Source organism: Chiloscyllium plagiosum, unplaced genomic scaffold, assembly GCF_037043375.1.
Source record: "Chiloscyllium plagiosum isolate Xiang-an unplaced genomic scaffold, Cpla_swu_hap1 HiC_scaffold_11, whole genome shotgun sequence".
Taxonomy (NCBI): domain Eukaryota; kingdom Metazoa; phylum Chordata; class Chondrichthyes; order Orectolobiformes; family Hemiscylliidae; genus Chiloscyllium; species Chiloscyllium plagiosum.
In genome coordinates, this window is record NW_028270149.1 from 65,169 (window position 1) to 87,334 (window position 22,166).

Here is a 22,166-nt window from a genome sequence, read left to right on the forward strand (position 1 = left end):
CAAGTTAGGTTAGAATGGTGGCATCGTTGTAGGGCTCCTGTGCTGGAGCTTGTCAACTCCAATATTTTGCTTTATTTTTTCCTTTTTTCCTCTTTTTCTTCCTCTCTCTACCTTTACTTACCTCTTGTCCTGAGCTCGGACGGCAGCAGCAAGAGCCCTCCATGCCGACCTCGAGTGGGTCCAGATCGGACCTCGACCAAGCCCTTACTTATTTTTCCAGGCCAAGCATAGGAACTGTCATTGGAATTGGTGGATGCTACAGCTATGGAGGCTACAATGGCGAGGTAGGCGAGGCTACAATGGCACCTGAGGATCAGCAACTTCATTGTTGTTTTGGTCCGGTATAGATGGCAGCAAAGCGGTGAAGAAGGGATGGCAGCACAGGTGCTGTTGATGGTGATAAACTGGCTCAGGACTGATGGATTCACTTGAAGCTATACCTTTCTTTTTCCCTCCATATTCTTAAATTATTCAAAATGGTGCTGAATTGTTGCAACAGCTGAAAGCTTTTCACTGTATTCTTACTGTAACAATAAAATCATTCATTCATTCACTAAAATCCAAATGCTTTTGAAACCTTAACAAGCAAGGGAATATTTTCACTTTTCATAGGATGTGAACATCACTGGTGAGGCCAGAATGTTTTGTAAAAATCTAAATGAAAAGTTAGTAACTATTGCAGTTTGATGTAGGTACATCCACATAACTATTATTAGTTGATTAATTTATGGTGATGTGTACTGAGGTACAGTGAAAAGCTTTGTTTACGAGCAGTACAGGTAGATCATAGTAAGCAAGGATGCACAGATCAAAGAGACTTAGACAGAGGCATACAGATTAAATTGCACAAGGCAAGATCAGCGTTAGCAAGGTTAGCATTATCTGAGGCTACAGAGTCCATTCATCAGTATAACAATGGCCAGAAAGAAGCTGTTCCAGAACCTGCTGGTACCTGTGTTCAGGTTTCTGTATCTTCTGCCTGACGGAAGAGATTGTAAGAGATCATTACTATGGTGCAATTGGTCTTTGATGATGTTGGCAGCCCTTCCGTGGCAGCATAAACAGAGTCCATGGAATGCAAAGCTGGCTTCCATGATGGTCTGGGCTGTCCACACTACCTTCTGTAGTTCCAGGGAGGGAGTTCCAGGATTTTGACCGGTTGACAGTGAAGGAATAGCAATTCTGTTCCAAGTCAGGATAGTATGTGGCTTAGAGAGTACTAGCAGGTAGTGGTATTTAGTGCTGTTATCCTCCTATGGGGTTGTGACTATGGATGTGGAAGATGCTGCCAAACGGGCCTTGGAGAGTACCGCATTGGAATGCATACACAATACACACTGCTTCCACTCTGTGCAGGTTGTGGAGAAAGTGAATGCTCAAGCTGTGGATGGGATGCCGATCAAGCAGGCTGCTTTGTGCTGCTTGGTGTTGAGCTATGCGTGTGTTGTGGGAGCTGCCCTTTTCTGGACAAGTGATGTCTGACATGTCTGACTTCTGCCTTCTGGATAGATGATGGATAGGCATTGGGAAGTCTGGAGATGAATAACTCACTACAGAATTCCCAGTCACTGACTTTCACTTATTGACACAATATTTATACAGATGGTCTAGTTAAGTTTCTGGTCAATGTTAACCCCAGAATGTTGATGGGTGGGTGATTCAACAATGGTAATGTCATTGAAAGTCAAAGGGAGGTGGTTATTGCCTGTCACCTGGCTAGCACAATTGTCATTTACTCAGCTCAAACCCAAAACTTATGCAATGTAGTGGCAGGTAACTGATGAAACACTTCTACAGCAGCATACCTGAACACCTGAACTAATAATCTTATCATTCAAAAAAGGAGAATGCAACCATATAAAACAAAGAACTGTGGATGCTGGAGATCTAAAACAAAAACAGAAATTGCTGGTGAAACTCAACAGGCATGCAGTTATATAGCATGGAAACAGACTCTTCAGTCCAACTCGTCTGCACCGACCAGATATCCGAAACTGATCTAGTCCCATTTGCCAGCATTTGGCCCATATCCCTCCAAACCCTACAATTCGTTTACTCATCCAGTTGCTTTTTAAATGCTGTGATTGTACCCACCTCTACCATCCCCTCTATACGTACGCCACCCTCATTACGAGAAAGTTGCCCCTTTGATTTCTTTTATATCTTTCCCCTCTCACCTTAAACCTATGCCCTCTAGTTTTGGACTCTACCTTGCCCTGGGAAAAAGACTTGGCTATTCACCCCCTCATGATTTTATAAACCACGATAAGGTTGCCCCTCAGCCTCTGACGCTCCAAGGAAAACAGCCCCTGCCTATCCAGCCTCTCCCTATAGCACAACTCAGCAAAATCCTTGTAAATCTTTTCTGAACCCTTTCAAGAGTAACAATAGGTCTGGCAACATCTGTGGGAGGAAAGCAGAGTTAATGTTTCCAGTCCAGTAATTCTTCATCACAACAGTTCCGATACAGATTATGAAAGCCTGGCGGGCCAACACCCCACCCTCACAAGCAAAAGTTCCTTAATGTTCAACTGCAAAATAGTTCAACAATAGCAAAAGGGCTGTTCTTAGTAAAAAAAAAACTACTCACTTGTATCACGGAAGGTTACATCATTTCCATCATAAGCATTCTTCACTTTACTAGTCATTGTCCGCAGTGCCATTATCTGTCGACGAATCATCATATCTGGTTTGGTGATATCCACTTTCACATCTGGATTGTTGAGCTGACTGGCTAGGCCATTACCCATTACAGCAAATGTGTACCTGAGAAAAATAATACATAATCTATTTAAGCTGAATTTCTTTTTTATTCATTGACAGGATTGCCTATCCCTAATTTCCCAGAAAGCAGTTAAGAATCAACCACATTGCTGTGGGTCTGGAGTCACATTTACACCAGACCAGGCAAGGATGACAGTTCCCTTTCCTAGAGGCAGTTAGTGAACCAGATGGGTTTTTCCAACAATTGACAACAGATTCATGGTCATCACTAGATTCGTAATTCCAGATTTTTATTGAATTCAGATATCATCATCTGCTATGGTGGGATTCAAACATTGGCACCCAGAACATTATCTGGGTCTCTGGATTAACAGTTCATCAATAATACCACTAGACCACTGCCTCCCCCAATCTATGCAGAGGAAGAAAGTTTGAAAATAACAGACTGCACTGAGATCAGGAGAGATTCATATTCTCCATCAGTAATAACACACTGTACCTTTGGCAAAGTGGATATCACCAAAGGGAGAGATGGTGATGTAGTGGTAATTTTACTGGACTGGCAATCCAGAGGCCAAGGTTTGTGCTCCAGGCATGTAGGTTCAAATTCCCTTACTGCAGATGATCAAATCTGAATTCAAATTATACATTTGTAATTCAGAACTAGTCTAATGATGACCACAAAATTATTGCAGAATTACATTTGGTTAATTAATGTCAAATAGAAAAAAAAATCTGATTCCCTACCTGGTTTGACCTACATGTAAGGGAAGGCAGATGTGTGGTACAGAAATTGGACTAGTAATCCAGAAGTGCAGACTAATGCTCTGGGTACATGAGTTCAAATCCCACCATGGCAGTGTATGAAATTTAAATACCATTTAAAAAGTCTGTAATTAAAAACTAGCCTAATGGCAACTATGTAACCACTGCTGACTGTATAAACTCACCCGGTTCATTCATGTCCTTTAGAGAACAAAATCTCTCATCTTGATCTGGTCTAGTCTTCATAAGACTCCAGACCCACAGCAATAATACTCTTAACTGCTCTCCAAAATGGCCCGAGACAAAAATAAAATGCAGATGTTAGAATCCAAGGTAGACAGACAGAAGGCTGGAAGAACACAGCAAGCCAGGCAGCATCAGGAGGTGGAGAAGTTGACGTTTCGGGTGTAACCCTTCTTCAGTTTTCATGGAGAAGGGTTACACCCCAAAACGTCGACTTCTCCACCTCCTGATACTGACTGGCTTGCTGTGTTCTTCCAGCCTCCTGCTGGTCTACTCCTCAAAATGGCCATAGCAAGCTTCTCAGATCTTAAATCTGCATCCTCTAGTTATCAACTCTTCTGCTACTGGAAACAGTTCCTCCTTTTATACTCTTAGTAAAATCATTCATGATTTTGAATACATTTATCATATTTTCTCAATATTCTCTGCTTCAAGCAGAACAACCTCTCAAAGTTTCTCATTTCCGGTATTCTTCTGGTAAATCTCCAAGGCCTTTGCATTACTCCAAAATTATCATGCCACAAATTGCACACAGTTCTACAGGTGAGACCTGGTTAGTCATCTGCAAAAACAGCTTTGTCGTTTCCATATTTTATGAACAGATTTTTGCTCTGGATGGAAAACAAAAGTTGGGACTGTTTCTGTGTCCCAAACCTGCCCCTGGGCCAGGGAAAATACAGTAATTGTAATTTACATGGGGGCACCCTTAATTTGGTTGGATTCAAATTGCCTGTCTAACAGTAGCATAGGTAGATTCTCAGAGCCAAAGGACCAATCAGAACCCTTTCACCTTGCAAAGAGGAGCAAGTTGCAACAGAAATTAAATTAATTAAAAATGCACTTCAAGGTACAGGTTTCATTTCCTCACTGTTTTTAAAAAAGACTAAAGAATAAGAAATGGATTTTGCAGTCAGACCACTATTCTAAACCGGGGAGGGGAAATCTTCTACAGTGCGCTGTGGCTGCTTCTGCACCCAGATAGGTGCGCGGGAACCTCTATTCCTTCCGTGAAACATTGGCTTTCAACCTACTGCCAAGACGCTGCCTTCAGGGACCTAAAGCAGTTCCCACTATTTATTAGAACCTGTAGACTGGAAACTCCCAGTCAGGCACTTATCATTAATGAACAACTGGTACTTGGTTTGTCACATTGCATCACCTCTCTGCCTAGTGTCCCTGGACCAATAGATGTGGAGGATATTTAGGGTGCACTTGCTATGAGTGCTGGATAGGTTTGTCCCACTGAGGCAAGGAAGGGACAGTAGGGTGAGGAAACCTTGGATGACAAGAGATGTGGAACATTTAGTCAAGAGGAAGAATGAAGCTTACTTTAGGTTGAGGAAGCAAGGATCAGACAGGTCTCTACAGGATTACAAGGTAGCCAGGAAGGGACTGAAGAATGGATTTAGAAGACCTAGAAGGGAGTATGAAAAAAGCCTTGGAAGGTAGGAATAAGGAAAACACCAAGGGAGGGCAGGTGACTGAGGTGTCAGTGGGGGAGCCCTTTGGGGACAACAACCATAATTCTATTAGTTTTAAAATAGCAATGGAAAAGGATAGACCAGATATAAAAGTTGAAGTTCTAAATTGGAGGAAGGCCAATTTTGACAGTATTAGGCAAGAACTTTCAAAAGCTGATTGGGTACAGATATTCGCAGGTAAAGGGATGTCTGGAAAATGAGAAGCCTTCAGAAATGAGATAACGAGAGTCCAGAGCAAGTATATTCCTGTTAGGGTGAAAGGGAAGGCTGGGAGGTGTAGGGAATGCTGGATGACTAAAGAAATTGAAGGTTTCGTTAAGAAAAAGAAGGAAGCATTTGTCAGGTATAGACAGGATAGATCGAGTGAATCCTTAGAAGAGTATAAAGACAGTACATAGAACATAGAACATAGAAGAATACAGCGCAGTACAGGCCCTTTGGCCCTCGATGTTGCGCCGATCCAAGCCCACCTAACCTATACTAACCCACTATCCTCCATATACCTATCCAATGCCCGCTTAAATGCCCATAAAGAGGGAGAGTCCACCACTGCTACTGGCAGGGCATTCCATGAACTTACGACTCGCTGAGTGAAGAACCTACCCCTAACTTCAGTCCTATATCTACCCCCCCTTAATTTACAGCTATGCCCCCTTGTAATACCCGACTCCATACGCGGGAAAAGGTTCACACTGTCAACCCTATCTAACCCCCTAATCATCTTGTACACCTCAATCAAGTCACCCCTAAACCTTCTTTTCTCTAATGAAAACAGCCCCAAGTGTCTCAGTCTTTCCTGATACGATCTTCCTTCCATACCAGGCAACATCCTGGTAAACCTCCTCTGCACCCGTTCCAGTGCCTCCACATCCTTCCTATAGTATGGCGACCAAAACTGCACACAATATTCCAGATGCGGCCGCACCAGAGTCTTATACAACTGCATCATGACCTCAGGACTCCGGAACTCAATTCCTCTACCAATAAAAGCCAGTACGCCATATGCCTTCCTCACCGCACTATTTACCTGGGTGGCAACTTTCAGAGATCTGTGTACATGGACACCAAGATCCCTCTGCTCATCCACACTACCAAGTATCCGACCATTAGCCCAGTACCCCATCTTTTTGTTATTCTTCCCAAAGTGAATCACCTCACACTTAGCTACATTGAATTCCATTTGCCACCTTTCTGCCCAGCTCTGCAACTTCTCTATATCCTGCTATAACCTGCCACATCCTTCCTCACTGTCAACAACTCCTCCGACTTTCGTATCATCCGCAAACTTGCTCACCCAACCTTCTAACCCCTCTTCCAGGTCATTTATAAAAATGACAAACAGCAATGGTCCCAAAACAGATCCTTGCAGAACACCGCTAGTGACGGCACTCCATGAAGAAACTTTGCCATCAACTACTACCCTCTGTCTTCTTCCGTCCAGCCAATTCCTAATCCAAACCTCCAACTCACCCTCAATGCCATATCTCCGTATTTTCTGCAGTAGCCTACCATGGGGAACCTTATCAAACGCCTTACTAAAATCCATATATACCACATCTACCGCTTTCCCCTCATCAACCTCCTTCGTCACCTTTTCAAAGAATTCAATAAGGTTTGTGAGGCACGATCTGCCCTTCACAAAACCATGCTGACTATCCTTGATCACATTATTCCTATCCAGATGTGCATAAATCCTATCCCTTACAATTCTCTCTAAGACTTTGCCCACAACAGAAGTGAGACTCACCGGCCTATAGTTACTAGGGTTATCCCTACTCCCCTTTTTGAACAAGGGAACCACATTTGCTATCCTCCAGTCTTCTGGCACTACTCTTGTAGACAAAGAGGACATAAACATCAAGGCCAATGGCTCTGCAATCTCCTCCCTTGCTTCCCAGAGAATCCTAGGATAAATGCCATCAGGCCCAGGGGACTTATCTATTTTCACCTTTTCCAGGATTTCCAACACCTCTTCTCTACATACCTCAAAGCCATCCATTCTACTTATTTGTGACTCAGTATTCACATCGACGACAATGCCCTGTTCCTGAGTAAATACTGAAGAAAAGTATTCATTCAGTGTCTCCCCAATCTCTTCCGCCTCCACACGCAACTTCCCACTACTATCCTTGACTGGACCTATTCCTACCCTAGTCATTCTTTTATTCCTAACATACCTATAGAAAGCCTTAGGGTTTTCCCTAATCCTACCGACTAAGGACCTTTCATGTCCCCTCCTTGCTGCTTAAGTAGGAGTATACTTAAGAGAGAAATCAGGAGGGCAAAAAGGGAACATGAGATAGCTTTGGCAAATAGAGTTAAGGCAAATCCAAAGGGTTTTTACAAATACATGAAGGACAAAAGGGTAACGAGGGAGAGAATAGGGCCCCTCAAAGATCAGCAAGGCAGCCTTTGTGTGGAGTCATAGGAGATGAGACAAATATTAAATGAGTATTTTGCATCAGTATTTACTGTGGAAAAGGACATGGAAGATATAGAATGTAGAGAAATAGATGGTGACATCTTGAAAAATGTCCTTTTTACAGAGGAGGAAGTGCTGGTTGTCTTGAAACGCATAAAAGTGGATAAATCCCAGCACCTGGTCAGGTGTACCCTAGAACTCTGTGGGAAGTTAGGGAAGTGATTGCTGGGCCTCTTACTGAGATATTTGTACGATCGATAGTCACAGGTGAGGTGCCGGAATACTGGAGGTTGGCTAACATGGTGCCACTGGTTAAGAAAGGTGGTAAGAACAAGCCAGGGAATTATACGACTGGTGAGTCTAACGTTGGTGGTGGACAAGTTGTTGGAGGGAATCCCTGAGGGATAGGATGTACATATATTTGGAAAGGCAAGGACTGATTAGGGATAGTCAACATGGCTTTGTGCGTGGTAAATCATGTCTCACAAACTTGATTGAGTTTTCTGAAGAAGTAACAAAGAGGATTGATGAGGGCAGAGTAGTAGATGTGATCTATATGGACTTCAATAAGGCATTTGACAAGGTTCCCCATGGGAGACTGGTGAGCAAGGTTACATCTCATGGAATACAGGGAGAACTCGCCATTTGAATACAGCTGAAAAATATGTTGCTGGAAAAGCGCAGCAGGTCAGGCAGCATCCAAGGAGCAGGAGAATCGACGTTTTGGGCATGAGCCCTTCTTCAGGAATGAGGAGGGTGTGCCAAGCAGGCTCGGGCTGAAGAGCTTCAGGGCAGAGGAGATGACCTGGGGGGTGCAGTGAGAGAGGGATTCACTGAAATCCTTGTAGAGGGAGGAGGAGAGCTTCTTCAAGGAAGGCATCCTTGCAAGAGGATTCGCAGTAGGTTAAAATCAACTAGGAGAAAGTGCGGACTGCAGATGCTGGAGATCAAAGCTAAAAAATGTGTTGCTGGAAAAGCGCAGCAGGTCAGGCAGCATCCAAGAAACAGGAGAATCGACGTTTCGGGCATAATCCCTTCTTCAGGAATGAGGAAAGTGTGTCCAGCAGGCAAAGATAAAAGGTAGGGAGGAGGGACTTGGGGGAGGGGTGTTGGAATTGCGATAGGTGGAGGGAGGTCAAGGTGAGGGTGATAGGCCGGAGTGGGGTGGGGACGGAGAGGTCAGGAAGGCGGTGCTGAGTTCGAGGGATTTGACTGAGACAAGGTGGGGGGAGGGGAAATGAGGAAACTGGAGAAATCTGAGTTCATCCCTTGTGTTGGAGGGTTCCCAGGCAGAAGATGAGGTGCTCTTCCTCCAACCGTCGCTGGTGGAGTGGGAGGGGGAGTTAAAGTGTTGGGCTACGGGGTGGTTGGGTTGGTTGGTCCGGGTGTCCCAGAGGTGTTCTCTGAAACGTTCCGCAAGTAGGCGGCCTGTCTCCCCAATATAGAGGAGGCCATATCGGGTGCAGCGGATGCAATAGATGATGTATGTGGAGGTGCAGATGAATTTGTGGCAGATATGGAAGTGTCCCTTGGGGCCTTGGAGGGAAGTAAGGGGGGAGGTGTGGCGCAAGTTTTGCATTTCTTGCGGTTGCAGGGGAAGGTTCCGGGAGTGGAGGTTGGGTTGGTGGGTGGTGTGGACCTAACGAGGGAGTCACTGAGGGAGTGGTCTTTTCGGAACACTGATAGGGGAGGGGAGGGAAATGTATTCCTGATGGTGGGGTCCGTTTGGAGGTGGCGGAAATGACGGCGGATGATACGTTGTACATGGAGGTTGGTGGGGTGGTAGGTGAGGACCAGTGGGGTTCTGTCCTGGTGGCAGTTGGAGGCGCGGGGCTCAAGGGCGGAGGAGCAGGAAGTGGAAGAGATGCGATGGAGGGCATCGTCGACTACGTCTGGCGGGAAATTGCGGTCCTTGAAGAAGGAGGCCATCTGGGTTGTACGGTTTTGGAACTGGTCCTCCTGGGAGCAGATGCAGCGGAGACGAAGGAATTGGGAATATGGGATGGCATTTTTACAGGGGGCAGGGTGGGAGGGGGTGTAGTCTAGGTAGTCTAGGCCCCAAGGGACACTTCCATATCCGCCACAAATTCACCTGCACCTCCACAACATCATCTATTGCATCCGCTGCACCCCGATGTGGCCTCCTCTATATTGGGGAGACAGGCCGCCTACTTGCGGAACGTTTCAGAGAACACCTCTGGGACACCCAGACTAACCAACTCAACCACCCCGTAGCCCAACACTTTAACTCCCCTTCCCACTCCACCAAGGACATGCAGGTCCTTGGACTCCTCCATCGCCAGACCATGGCAACACGACAGTTGGAGGAAGAGCGCCTCATCTTCTGCCTGGGAACCCTCCAACCACAAGGGGTGAACTCAGATTTCTCCAGTTTCCTCATTTCCCCTCTCCCCACCTTGTCTCAGTCAAATCTCTCGAACTCAGCACCGCCTTCCTAATCTGCAATCTTCTTCCTGACCTCTGCGCCCCCACCCCACTCCAGCCTATCACCCTCACCTTGACCTCCCTCCACCTATCGCAAATCCAACACCCCTCCCCCAAGTCCCTCCTCCCTACCTTTTATCTTTGCCTGCTGGACACACTTTCCTCATTCCTGAAGAAGGGCTTGTGCCCGAAACGTCGATTCTCCTGTTCCTTGGATGCTGCCTGACCTGCTGCACTTTTCCAGCAACACATTTTCATCAGGATTTGGGAGGTCATGTTGTGGCTGTACAGGACACTGGTTAGGCCACTTTTGGAATATTGCGTGCAATTCTGGTCTCCTTCCTATCCGAAGGATGTTGTAAAATTTGAAAGGGTTCAGAAAGAACTAACAAGGATGTTGCCAAAGTTGGAGGATTTTAGCTATAGGGAGCGGTTGAATAGACGAGGGCTGTTTTCCCTGGAGCGTCGGAGGCTGAGGCTTGATCTTATAGAGGTTTATAAAATCATGAGGGGCATGAATAGGATAAATAGACAAAGTCTTTTCCCTGGGGTGGGGGAGTCCAGAACTAGAGTGCATTGGTTTAGGGTGAGATGGGAAAGGTATAAAAGAGACCTAAGGGTCAACTTTTTCATGCAGGGAGTGGTACGTGTATGGAATGAGCTGCCAGAGGAAATGGTGGAGGCTGGTACAATTACAACATTTAAAAGGCATCTGATGGGTACATGAATAGGAAGGGTTTGGAGGGATATGGGCCGGGTGCTGGCAGGTGAGACTAGTTTGGGTTGGATATCTGGTCGGCATGGACAAGTTGGACCAAAGGGTCTGTTTCCGTGCTGTACATCTCTATGACTCTATGACTCTAAGGCATTTCACACTTATTTGAGAAACAAGAGGATGGCCAGAGTGAGGTAGGGCCAATCAGGGATAGTGGACGGAACCTGTGCCTGGAGGAGGTAGGGGAGGTCCTTAACGAATACTTAGCTTCAGTATTCGCTATTGAGAGGGACCTTGATGTTTGTGAGGACAGCTGATACCCTGGACCAGATTGATGTTAGGAAGGAGGATGTGCTGGAAATTTTGAAAAGATGAGGATAGATAACTCGTCTGGGCCAGATGGGATATACCCAAGGTTACTACAAGAAGCGAGGGAAGAGATTGCTGCACCTTTAGTGATGATTTTTGTGTCCTCACTGTTCACTGGAGTAGTACCAGATGATTGGAGGTTGGCAAATGTTATTCCCTTGTTCAAGAAAGGGAATAGGGATAACCCTGGGAATTACAGACCAGGCAGTCTTATGTCGCTGGTGGGCAAATTATTGGAGAGGATTCTGAGAGATGGGACTTATGATTATTTTGAGAAACACAGCTTGAGATAGTCAGCATGGCTTTGAGAGGGGCAGGTCATGCCTCACAAGCCTTATTGAATTCTTTCAGGATGTGACAAAGCACTTGGATGAAGGTAGAGCAGTGGATGTGGTGTATATGGATTTTAGCAAGGCATTTGATAAGGTTCCCCATGTTGGGCTCATTCAGAAAGTAAGGAGGTATGGGATACAGGGAAATTTGACTGTCTGGATACAGAATTGGCTGTCCCTTCGAAGACAGAGGGTGGTAATAGATGGAAAGTATTCAGCCTGGAGCTTGGTGACCAGTGGTGTTCCACAGGGATCTGTTCTGGGACCTCTGCTCTTTGTGAATTTTATAAATGACTTGGATGAGGAAGTGAAAGGTAGTACAGTTGCTGACGACACGAAGGTTGGTGGAGTTGTGGATAGTGTGGAGGACTATTGTAGGTTGCAACGGGACCTTGACAGAATGCTTGGCTGGGCTGAGAAGTGGCAGATGGAGTTCAACTTGGAAGGTTGAATTTGAATGCAGATTACAGGATTAAGATTCTTGGCAGTGACGAGGAACAGAGGGATATTGGGGTCCACGACCATAGATTCCTCAAAGCTTCCACCCAAGTTGATAGGGTTGTCAAGAAGACGTATGGTGGGTTGGCTTTCATTAGCAGGGGGATTGAGTTTAAGAGCCGCGAGGTTATGCTGCAGCTCTCTAAAGCCTTGGTCAGACCACACTTGGAATATTGTATTCAGTTCTGGTTGTCTCATTGGAGGAAGGATGTGGAAGCTTTCAAGAGAGTGCGGAAGAGATTTACCAAGATGCTGCCTGGACTGGAGGGCATATTTTATGAATAAAGGTTGAGGGAGCTAGGGCTTTTCTCATTGGACTGAAAAAAGATGACAGGTGATTTTATAGAGTTGTATAAGATGATGAGAGGCATAGATAGAATGGATAGACAGAGACTTTTTCCTAGGGCAGGAATGTCTGTCACAAGGGGCCAGAACTTTAAGGTGATTGGAGGAAGGTTTAGGGAAGACGTCAGAGATACGTTCTTAACACAAAGAGTGGTGGAATGTATAGCCAGTGGTGGGAGTGGAATGAGATAATTAGAGACATTTACGTGACTCTTGGATAGGCACATGGATGATAGTAAAATTAGTTTGACCTTAGAGTAGGATAAATGGTCAGCGCAACATTGAGGGCCAAAAACCCTGTACTGTGCTGTACTGTTCTATGTGACTCCTGACACAGCAATGTGGTTGACTCTTAACTGTCCTCTGGTCAATAACTGGGTAATAAATGCTGGCCTAGCCAGCGATGCCCTCAGCCTGTGAATAAAGTTTTAAAAATTTAATGTAACATTGTGCCATTTTATTTGTGTGGAATGAACTTTGTTCGTTAAAATATTCAAAATTCCTCATGTGAGTATGTTCTGTGACTGACCACCATAGTTAGCAAACAACAAAAAAAATCCTTATATGACCTATCATGCTAGCTTTAATTCTGAGATTGGACATGTCCATTATTACCATCAGCTGAGATCATAACATCCAGGCTAATAGAAATTGGAATGCGAGTAGGCCATTTGGCTTTGATTTTTAAAAAATTCATTCACAGGATGAGGGCACTGCTGGCTAGGCAAGCATTTATTACCCAACTCTAATTGCCCAGAGGGCAGTTAGGAGTCAACCACATTGCTATGGGCCTAGATTCACATGTCAGCCTGACAAGATAGGGATGGCAGTTTCCTTCCCTAAAGGCAGGAGAGAACCAGTTTGGGTTTTCTTGACAATCAACATTCATAATCATCCTCGGATTCTTAATTCCAGATTTTTTATTGAATTCAAATTTCACCACCTGCAATGGTGGGAATTGGACTTGGATCCCAAGAACGGCCCTGCTATAGGAAGTATGTTGTGAAACGTGAAAGGCTTCAGAAAAGAATTACAAGAATGTTGCCAGGGTTGAAGGGTTTCAGCTGTTGGGAGTGGCTGAATAAGCTGGGGCTGTTTTCCCTGGAGCGCAGAGGCAGAGGGGCATGGGAGTCAAAAACTAGAGAGCATAATTTAAGGTGGGAGGAGAAAGATTTAAAAGGGACCTAAGGGGCAACATTTTCATGCAGAGGGTGGTCCGTGTAAGGAATGAGCTGCCAGAAGAAATGGTGGAGGTTGGTATGATTACAACATTTAAAAGGCATCTGGATGGGAATATGAATAGGATGGTTTAAGAGTGCTGTGCAGCAAATGCTGGCAATGGGACTAAGTTTATCAAGGATATCTGGCCTGCATGGATGGCTTGGACCAAAGGGTCTGTTTCCATGCTGTATATCTCTGTGACTCTCTAACATTACCTGGCTCTCTGGATTAATAGCACCAGCCCATCACCTCCCCCAAGTGAACATCCAACTCAGTAGCCTGTACCCACTTTCTCCAACTTGTCACCAACACAATGTTCTGCCAAAAGGACAAGTTCAAGATTTCAAGTTCAAGGTATCCACAAGCAAAGCACTTACGATCGATGATATCATTTGTTCCCGTGACCAAAACAATGTTCTCATTACTAAAGCAATGAACAGTGCAGACAACTGTTGGACAGACCACCGACTCATCTGTTTCTGTGACCATCCAATGCCACAAAAAGCAGCTGAAGATGAAGAAACAACATAGTAAACAGCTCAACATTAAACAGCTTCAAGAGTCAAACACACTAGTGACTTCCAACTGTGTCTTCACCAAAGTTTCGAAGAGCTCATTTTAATAGAGTGAAGAAAATCTGGAACAAACTGAAGGCAGCCATCGGCTAAAAGATCAGAAAATACTTTGAGACTGCTTTGATAAGAATGGCCAAATCATTGAAAACCTCATCGTCAAGAGGAGGAAAGCTCTCCATGCCTGGCAAAACAATATTATCAGTGAATCAAGGAGGAGATCTTGAAAAGATAGAGTTACAATGAAGAACCAATGGCAGTCTGAGAAAGCTAAGGAGCTGCAACTCCTCGCTGACAAGCACGACATTCAGGGTTTCTTTAGTGCCGCTAAGGAAATATAAGGAGCCTACACACTTTGCATCAAACAGAGAAAACAGTGCCTTCAATGGAGAAGACACTTCAAAGAATTCCTGAACAGCAATGCAATCATCATGAAGACATTGTTGGAGGAAATTGCCCAACTCCCCAAAGATGGTCTTAGACTCCTACCAGCATGATACAAATTGAAGCTGCCATTAGATATAAGTAGAATGCAAAAGCCACAGGATTAGATGGGATTCCAGTGGAATGTAAGACCCTTTCAAAGACCGGCTGTCCACAGAAAATCATCAACATCCCGTCTCCTCCACGCCAAGATGTCAACAATGATTCTCACCAATGGTAATATAACAGAATACTTTGAGGTCGGGGAGGGGTCAAGGAAGGATATCATTCTCTCTTTGTCTCTATCTTCATCCTTCATTTTTTTTTAGATTAGATTACTTACAGTGTGGAAACAGGCCCTTTGGCCCAACAAGTCCACACCGACCCTCTGAACAGCACCCCAACCAAACCCATTTCCCTTAATTTTACCCCTACACCTAACACTACGGGCAATTTAGAATGGCCAATTCACCTAACCTGCACATTGTTTGGACTGTGGGAGGAAACCGGAGCACCCAGAGGAAACCCACGCAGACACGGGGAGAATGTGCAAACTCCACACAGACAGTTGCTTGAGGCAGGAGTTGAACCCGGGTCTCTGGCGCTGTGAGGCCGCAGTGCTAACCACTATGCCACCTGCCACCGTGTAAAATTCAAGCTTCCCAATGGTGTGGACGTTATCTACAGATGGACAGAAAACGTTTCAACCTCAACTGGTTGAAATCCAAGAAGACAACAATGCTGACCTTGCTTGTGGAGCTTCAGTATGTGGATAACAACACTACCGCCATGCTCTCAGAACTAATCTTCAAGCCTCGCTCAACACCTTTGTGGAAACATACCAAAGAATCTATGCGTTTCCATGGCTTCAATCTCAAGACAACCCAAATCCTTTATTAAACTGTCCCAGGTTAAGTTCTGGTCCACCCTCCCCATTAAGATAAATGCAGAAATCCTCCCAAACATGGAACATTTCCCCAACCTCAGAAGCTTCCTCTCACCTAAGGTTAATATATATGCAGAGCTTCAAATGGCATCCAATCTGCGAGTGCCATCTTCGGATGCTTAAAGATGAAAGTCTTGGGTGACTGCGACATCTATGCAGATACTAAAATCCTTCTATGTAAGGCAGTCATCCTTCTGACTCTATGTGGCTCCGAAATTTGAACGATGCACAGATACCACCTCAAGACCTTTGAAAAGTACCTATTTCAGACAGATTCTCTGCGTCACCTGAGAGGACAGGCATACTACCATCAGTGTCCTTGTAGTAGCCAATAGCATCAAGGCTATGATCATCTGAAACCAACTCTGTTGGTCTGGCCACATGCTTAGGTTGCTTACGTTCCAAATGTCAAAGCAAATCATTTTCCCCACTCAAGGTAGACACTTAAATGAGAAGAGGACAAAGGAAGCATTTCAAAGACTCCCTGAAGGCTTCCCTCAAGATTGTACCAATGACATGGTGCAATGCACTTTTGATCAACATTTGACGTATAAGCACTTTAATTTTGCATGTCTGGAATATGTGCAAAGAAATGTTTGCAAATGAAATGCAGGTGGAGTTTGCAAGCCTATTCTTCATTTACATGTCCTAACATCCAGCAGATATGGATCCCATTCTTTCCACAATCAAAGTGACACTGACTCCACTCACCTTGGGCTTTGTTGGAGCTACTTTTCAGTCGTATTGTACATCAAGAGAACAGTAAGTGACGGCAAAGGATGCAGTTTACGGACCAGGATCCACCTGATCACCATGTACATCCCACAGAGCCTCCATGTCTCCTTTTACCTTGCACTAACCAACAGCCCATTTCCCACTGGAGCTGGCCCTACAGGACTGACTGTTGTCTAAGCTCCTAACCATGGTCAGACATATCCTTCCTGAGTGGTCTGCAAATGCATCGACAAAGTGCCATGATGGATGTGGTGGGTTGGCAACAGTTGAATGCCAATGTCTATGAATGAGGGGGGCAAGCAGTTGGTGCCTGTGGATATATGGGATGATTTTCTGAACCAACCAGAGAACAAACTGTCTTAGTCTGGGTGTTATGCAATAACAAAGGAATAATTGATCATGCAATTGAGAGAGTCCCTTGGGATGAGTGACTTAGAGATAGCATTAGATGCAAAATAAAAAATGAGGCATACAAATTGGCAAGAAAACATAATACACCTGAGGATTGGGAATAGTTTAAAATTCAGCAAAAGGAACACCAAGGGATTGATCTATGAAGGAAAAATAAAGTAGTTGTGTGAGCTTGTGGGGAACAGAAGAACTGATTGTAAAAGTTTCATAGATATGTAAAGAGAAAAGATTGGTGAAATTGTATTGGAGGCCCCCCAAATAGTCAGAGGGAAATTGAGAAGCAAATATGTTGAAAGATCTCAAGTATATGTAAGAATAATAGTGTTGTAACAGTAGGAGATCTTAATTTTCCAAACATTGTCTGTGACTACCATAATGTTAAAGGCTTGGATGGTGAGGAACTTGTTAAATATGTTCAAGAAAATTTTCTTTATCAATATGTATTTGTTCCTGCTAAAGAAGGAGCAAAACGTGATCTTCTCTTGGAAAAATAAGGCAGGGCAAGTGATTAGTTCTATTAGTTTTAAAACTGTTATGCAAAAGGTTAAGTCTTCCATTAATCGGAGCAAGGCAAATTTTAATGGTATGAGACAATAACTTTCAAAAGTTGATTCGAGTATGGTCTTATGGACAAGCGAGAGCCTTTCAAAAGTGTGATGATTCAGAGGCATTAAATCCCTGATAAAATGAAAGGTAAGGCTGGTAAGAATAGGGAATAATGGATTCATAAAGATATTGAGGTTCGAGTCAAGAATAAAAAGGAATCATATATTAGATGTAGAAAACTGGGATCAAATGAATCTCTTGAAGAGTATAAAGAGTATAGAGGCATTCTTAAGAGGGAAATTAGGAAGGCAAAGAGGGAAAATGAGGTAAGTTTTGGCAGATAAGGTTCAGAATAATTCAAAGAGATTCTACAAGTACATTGAGAGCAAAAGAACAACGAGAGAGAGAGTAGGGCCACTTAAAGATCAATGAGGTGTCTTTGTGCTGAATCTCAGGTGATGGGAAGGATATTAAATGAATATTTCACGTCAGTTTTTACAGTGGAGAAAGAAATGGAGGCTAGAGAACTCAGGGAAATAAATATTGATGTTTTGAAAACAGTTTACATTACAGAAGAGGAAGTGCTGGAGACCTAAGGTGGATAAATCTGGGACCTAATGAAGTGTGGGAGCTTAGGGAGGAAATTGCGGGGCTCCTAGTAGAAATATTTCTATCATCTATAACCATAGGTGAGATGCCAGCCAAAGGACTGGAGGGTGGCTAATGTTGTGCCTTTATTTAAGAAAGGCTGTAAGGAGAAGCCTTTGAAGTATAAACCTGTGACTCTGACTTTGGTGGTGTGTACGTTGTTAGAAGTGATTCTGAAAAATAGGATTTACATGCATTCAAGGAGTGATTAGGGAAAGTCAGCATGGTTTTGTGTGAGGGAAATAGTGTCTCACAAACTTGATGAGTTTTTTGAAGTAGTAACCAAAAAGACTGAGGAATGCAGAGCGGTGGATGTTGTTTACTTGGACTTTAGTAAAGCCTTTGATAAGGTTTCGCATGGTAGACTAATTAGTAAAGTTAGATCACATGGGCTTCAGGATGAGCTTGTCAATTCAATACAAAATTGACTTAACGGCAGGAGAAAGAGGGTAGTAATGGAGAGTTGTTTTTCGGACTGGAGACCGGTGACCAGTGGTGTGCCACAGGGATTGGTTCTGAGTCCATTTTTGTTTGTCATTTGTATAAATAATTTGGATGAGAATAGAGAAGGCATGGTTAGTACGTTTGTCAATGACACCAAAATTGGTGGCACAGTAGACAGTGAAGAAAGTTATCTAAGATTACAAAGAGATCTTGATCAGTTGGGACAATGGACTGAGGAATGGCAGATGGAGTTAATTTAGATACATACAAGGCATTGCATTTTGGTACAGTAAACAAGGATTTATACAATTAATATAGAACATAGAACATAACAGCGCAGTACAGGTCCTTCGGCCCTCGATGTTGCGGCGATCTATCATACCAACCTGAAGCCCATCTAACCTACACTATTCCATGTACATCCATATGCTTGTCAGGTTTCTAGAGATGGACTAAAGCTCACATTCCTTCCTGGCTGAGAGACTCTGATAACCCTCTGATTATCTTATATGTCCATATACACCACATCAACCGGTTTACTCTCATCTACCTGTTTGGTCATCTTCTCAAAGAACTCAATAAGGTTTGTGAGGCACGACCTACCCTTCACAAAACCATGCTGACTATCCCTAATCAAATTATTCTTTTCTAGATGATTATAAATCCGATCTCTTATAACCTTTTCCAACACTTTACCAACAACTGAAGTAAGGCTCACTGGTCTATAATTACCAGGGTTGTCTCTACTCCCCTTCTTGAACAGGGGAACCACATTTGCTATCCTCCAGTCTTCTGGCATTATTCCTGTAGACAATGGCGATTTAAAGATCAATGCCAAAGGCTCGGCAATCTCCTCCCTGGCTTCCTAGAGGATCCTAGGATAAATCCCATTTGGCCCAGAGGACTTATCTATTTTCACACTCTGCAGGATTTCTAATACCTCTTCCTTGTGAACCTCAATCCCACCTAGTCGAGTAGCCTGTATCTCAGTATTCTCCTCGTCAACATTGTCGTTTTCTAGAGTGAATACTGTAAAAAGTATTCATTTAGTGCTTCCCTTATCTCCTCTGACTCCACACACAACTTCCCACTACTATCCTTGATTGGCCCTAATCTTACTTTCGTCATTCTTTTATTCCTTAAATACCTATAGAAAGCCTTAGGGTTTACCCTGATCCAATCCGCTAACAACTTCTCATGTCTCCTCCTGGCTCTTCTGAGCACTCTCTTTAGGTCTTTCCTGGCTACCTTGTAATCCTCAAACGCCCTAACTGAGCCTTCACATCTCATCCTAACATAAGCCTTTTTCCTCTTGACCACAGATTCCACTTCCTTCGTAAACCACGGCTCCCGCGCTCCACAGCTTCCTCCCTGCCTGACAGGTACATACTTATCTAGGACACACAGAAGCTTTTCCTTGAATAAGCTCCACATTTCTAATGTGCCCATCCCCTGCAGTTTCCTTTCCCATCCGATGCTTCCTAAATCTTGCCTAATCGCATCATAATTGCCTTTCCACCAGCTGCCCAGTGGTATACACCTATCCCTTTCTATCACTAAAGTAAACATAACAGAATTGTGATCGCTATCACCAAAGTGCTCACCTACTTTCAAGTCTAACACCTGGCCGGGTTCATTACCCAGTACCAAATCTAATGTGGCTTCGCCCCTTGTTGGCCTGTCTACATACTGTGTCAGGAAGCCTTCCCGCACACACTGGACAAAAACTGACCCATCTATAGTACTCGTACTATAATGTTCCCAGTCAATATTTGGAAAGTTGAAGTCCCCCATGACAACTACCCTGTCTCTCTCAATCCTATCGAGAATCATCTTTGCTATCCTTCCCTCTACAACTCTGGAACTATTCGGAGGCCTATAGAAATGGTAGGACCCTGGGTACTGTCTTAGAACAGAGAGAATTAGGGGCTCAGGAACATAATCTTTTGAAATATGTGTGACAGGTACACAGGACAGAAGGCACTTAGCACGCTTGCTTTCAGTGCTCAGACCGAGAAGTTGAGATGTCATGTTGAGATTGTACAGAATGTTGGTGAGGCCTCTTCTGGAATAGTGTGTGCAGTTCTGGTCAACCTGTTTATAGGAAAGATATCATTAAACTGAAGAATGTCCAGAAAAGATTTACCAGGATATTGCCAGGAATGGAGAGTTTGAGTTATGAAAATAGGCAGGATAGAACATAGAGCATAGAATATTACAGCGCAGTAAAGGCCCTTCAGCCCTTAATGTTGCGTCGACCTGTGGAACCAATCTGAAGATAGGTTGGGCCTCTTTTACTGGAGCTTACCAGGTTGAGGGGTCACCCTATACAGGTTTACAAAATCATGAGGGGCAATGGAAAAGTGAATAGCAAAGGTCTCTTCCCAAAGGTGTGTGAGTTCAAAACTAGGGGGCATATTTTTAAGGTGAGAGGAGAAAGATTTATAAAGGACATGAAGAGCAATATAAAATTTTTTTGTAAGTGCATGGAATGAACTGCCAGAGGAAGTGGTGTATGCAGGTACAGTTACAATGTTTAAAATATATTTAGATAGGTACATGGATAAGAAAGGTTTAGTGGGGCCAAAAATGGGACTAGTTCAGTTCAGGAAATTTGGTCAGCATGGACAAGTTGGGCCGAAGGGTCTATTTCATACTTTATGACTATGAACTTTACCTTGAAAATACTTAAAAGATTCTGAATCTACTGCGTTTTGAGGAAGGGAATTCCAAAGAATCTCAAAGCTCAGAAAAAAAGGTCTGAGACGAGGGTCCTGAACCTAAAGAAAGCTAACTTTGATGATATGAGGCTATAATAAGCTGGCCAAGGATACTCAAGGAGTTGTTGTTGGATAGGCAATGGCAGACATTTAAAGAACACATGGATGAACTTCGACAATTGTACATCCCTGTCTGGCATAAGAATAAAACAAGGAAGGTGGCTAACCCTGGCCAAAAGGCAAATCAGGGATAGTGTTAAAGCCAAAGAGAAGGCATATAAATTGGCCAGAAAAAGCAGTAAATCTGGAGACTGGGAGAAATTTAAAATTCAGCAGAGGAAGACAAAGAATTTGATTCAGAAGGGAAAATAGAATATGAAAGCAAGTTTGCAGAAAATATAAAAACTGACTGCAAAAGCTTGTATAGATATGTGAAGAGAAGAAGACTGGTGAAGACAAATGTAGGTTCCTTACAGTTAGAGCTGAAAAATGTGTTGCTGGAAAAGCGCAGCAGATCAGGCAGCATCCAAGGAGCAGGAGAATCAACATTTCGGGCATAAGCCCTTCTTCAGGCATAAGCCTTCCTGAAGAAGGGCTTATGCCCGAAACATCGATTCTCCTGCTCCTTGGATACTGCCTGACCTGCTGCACTTTTCCAGCAACACATTTTTCAGCTCTGATCTCCAGCATCTGCAGTCCTCACTTTCTCCTTACAGTTCGAATCAGGTGAATTCATAATGGACAACAAAGAGATGGCAGATCAGATGAACAAATACTTTTGATCTGTCTTCACTAAGGAGGACACAAATAGCCTTCAGGAAATGCTTGGGGGACAGATGGTCAAACATTAAGGAGGAACTGAAGGAAATCCTTACTCGTCAGGAAATGGTATTGTGGAAATTGATGGGATTAAAACTCAATAAGAACCCACCGTTCTGATACTCTGCATCTCAGAGTATTTAAGGAAGTGGCCCTAGAAATTGCGGATGCATTGGTGATCATTTTCCAGCATTCTGTAGACTCTGGAAGAGTTTCAAAGACCTCGAGGGTAGCTAATGTAACCCACTATTTTTTACAGGAATTTTTACTTGAAAAAAAAGAATTTTTTTTAACATTTTTTTACAAAATTACAAAGTAATACAAACAAGTATAAACACCAAT

General features: G+C 43.8%; 1 protein-coding gene across 1 annotated transcript in view; it reads right to left on the minus strand.

The window, feature by feature from the left end:
- Positions 1-22,166, minus strand: part of LOC122561984 (glypican-6-like) — a 236,646-nt gene that overhangs the window by 24,094 nt on the left and 190,386 nt on the right. The window contains exon 8 of the mRNA XM_087991818.1: positions 2,591-2,766. Coding sequence (XP_087847944.1) covers positions 2,591-2,766 — 176 coding nt within the window. The remainder of the gene's footprint in view (positions 1-2,590; positions 2,767-22,166) is intronic.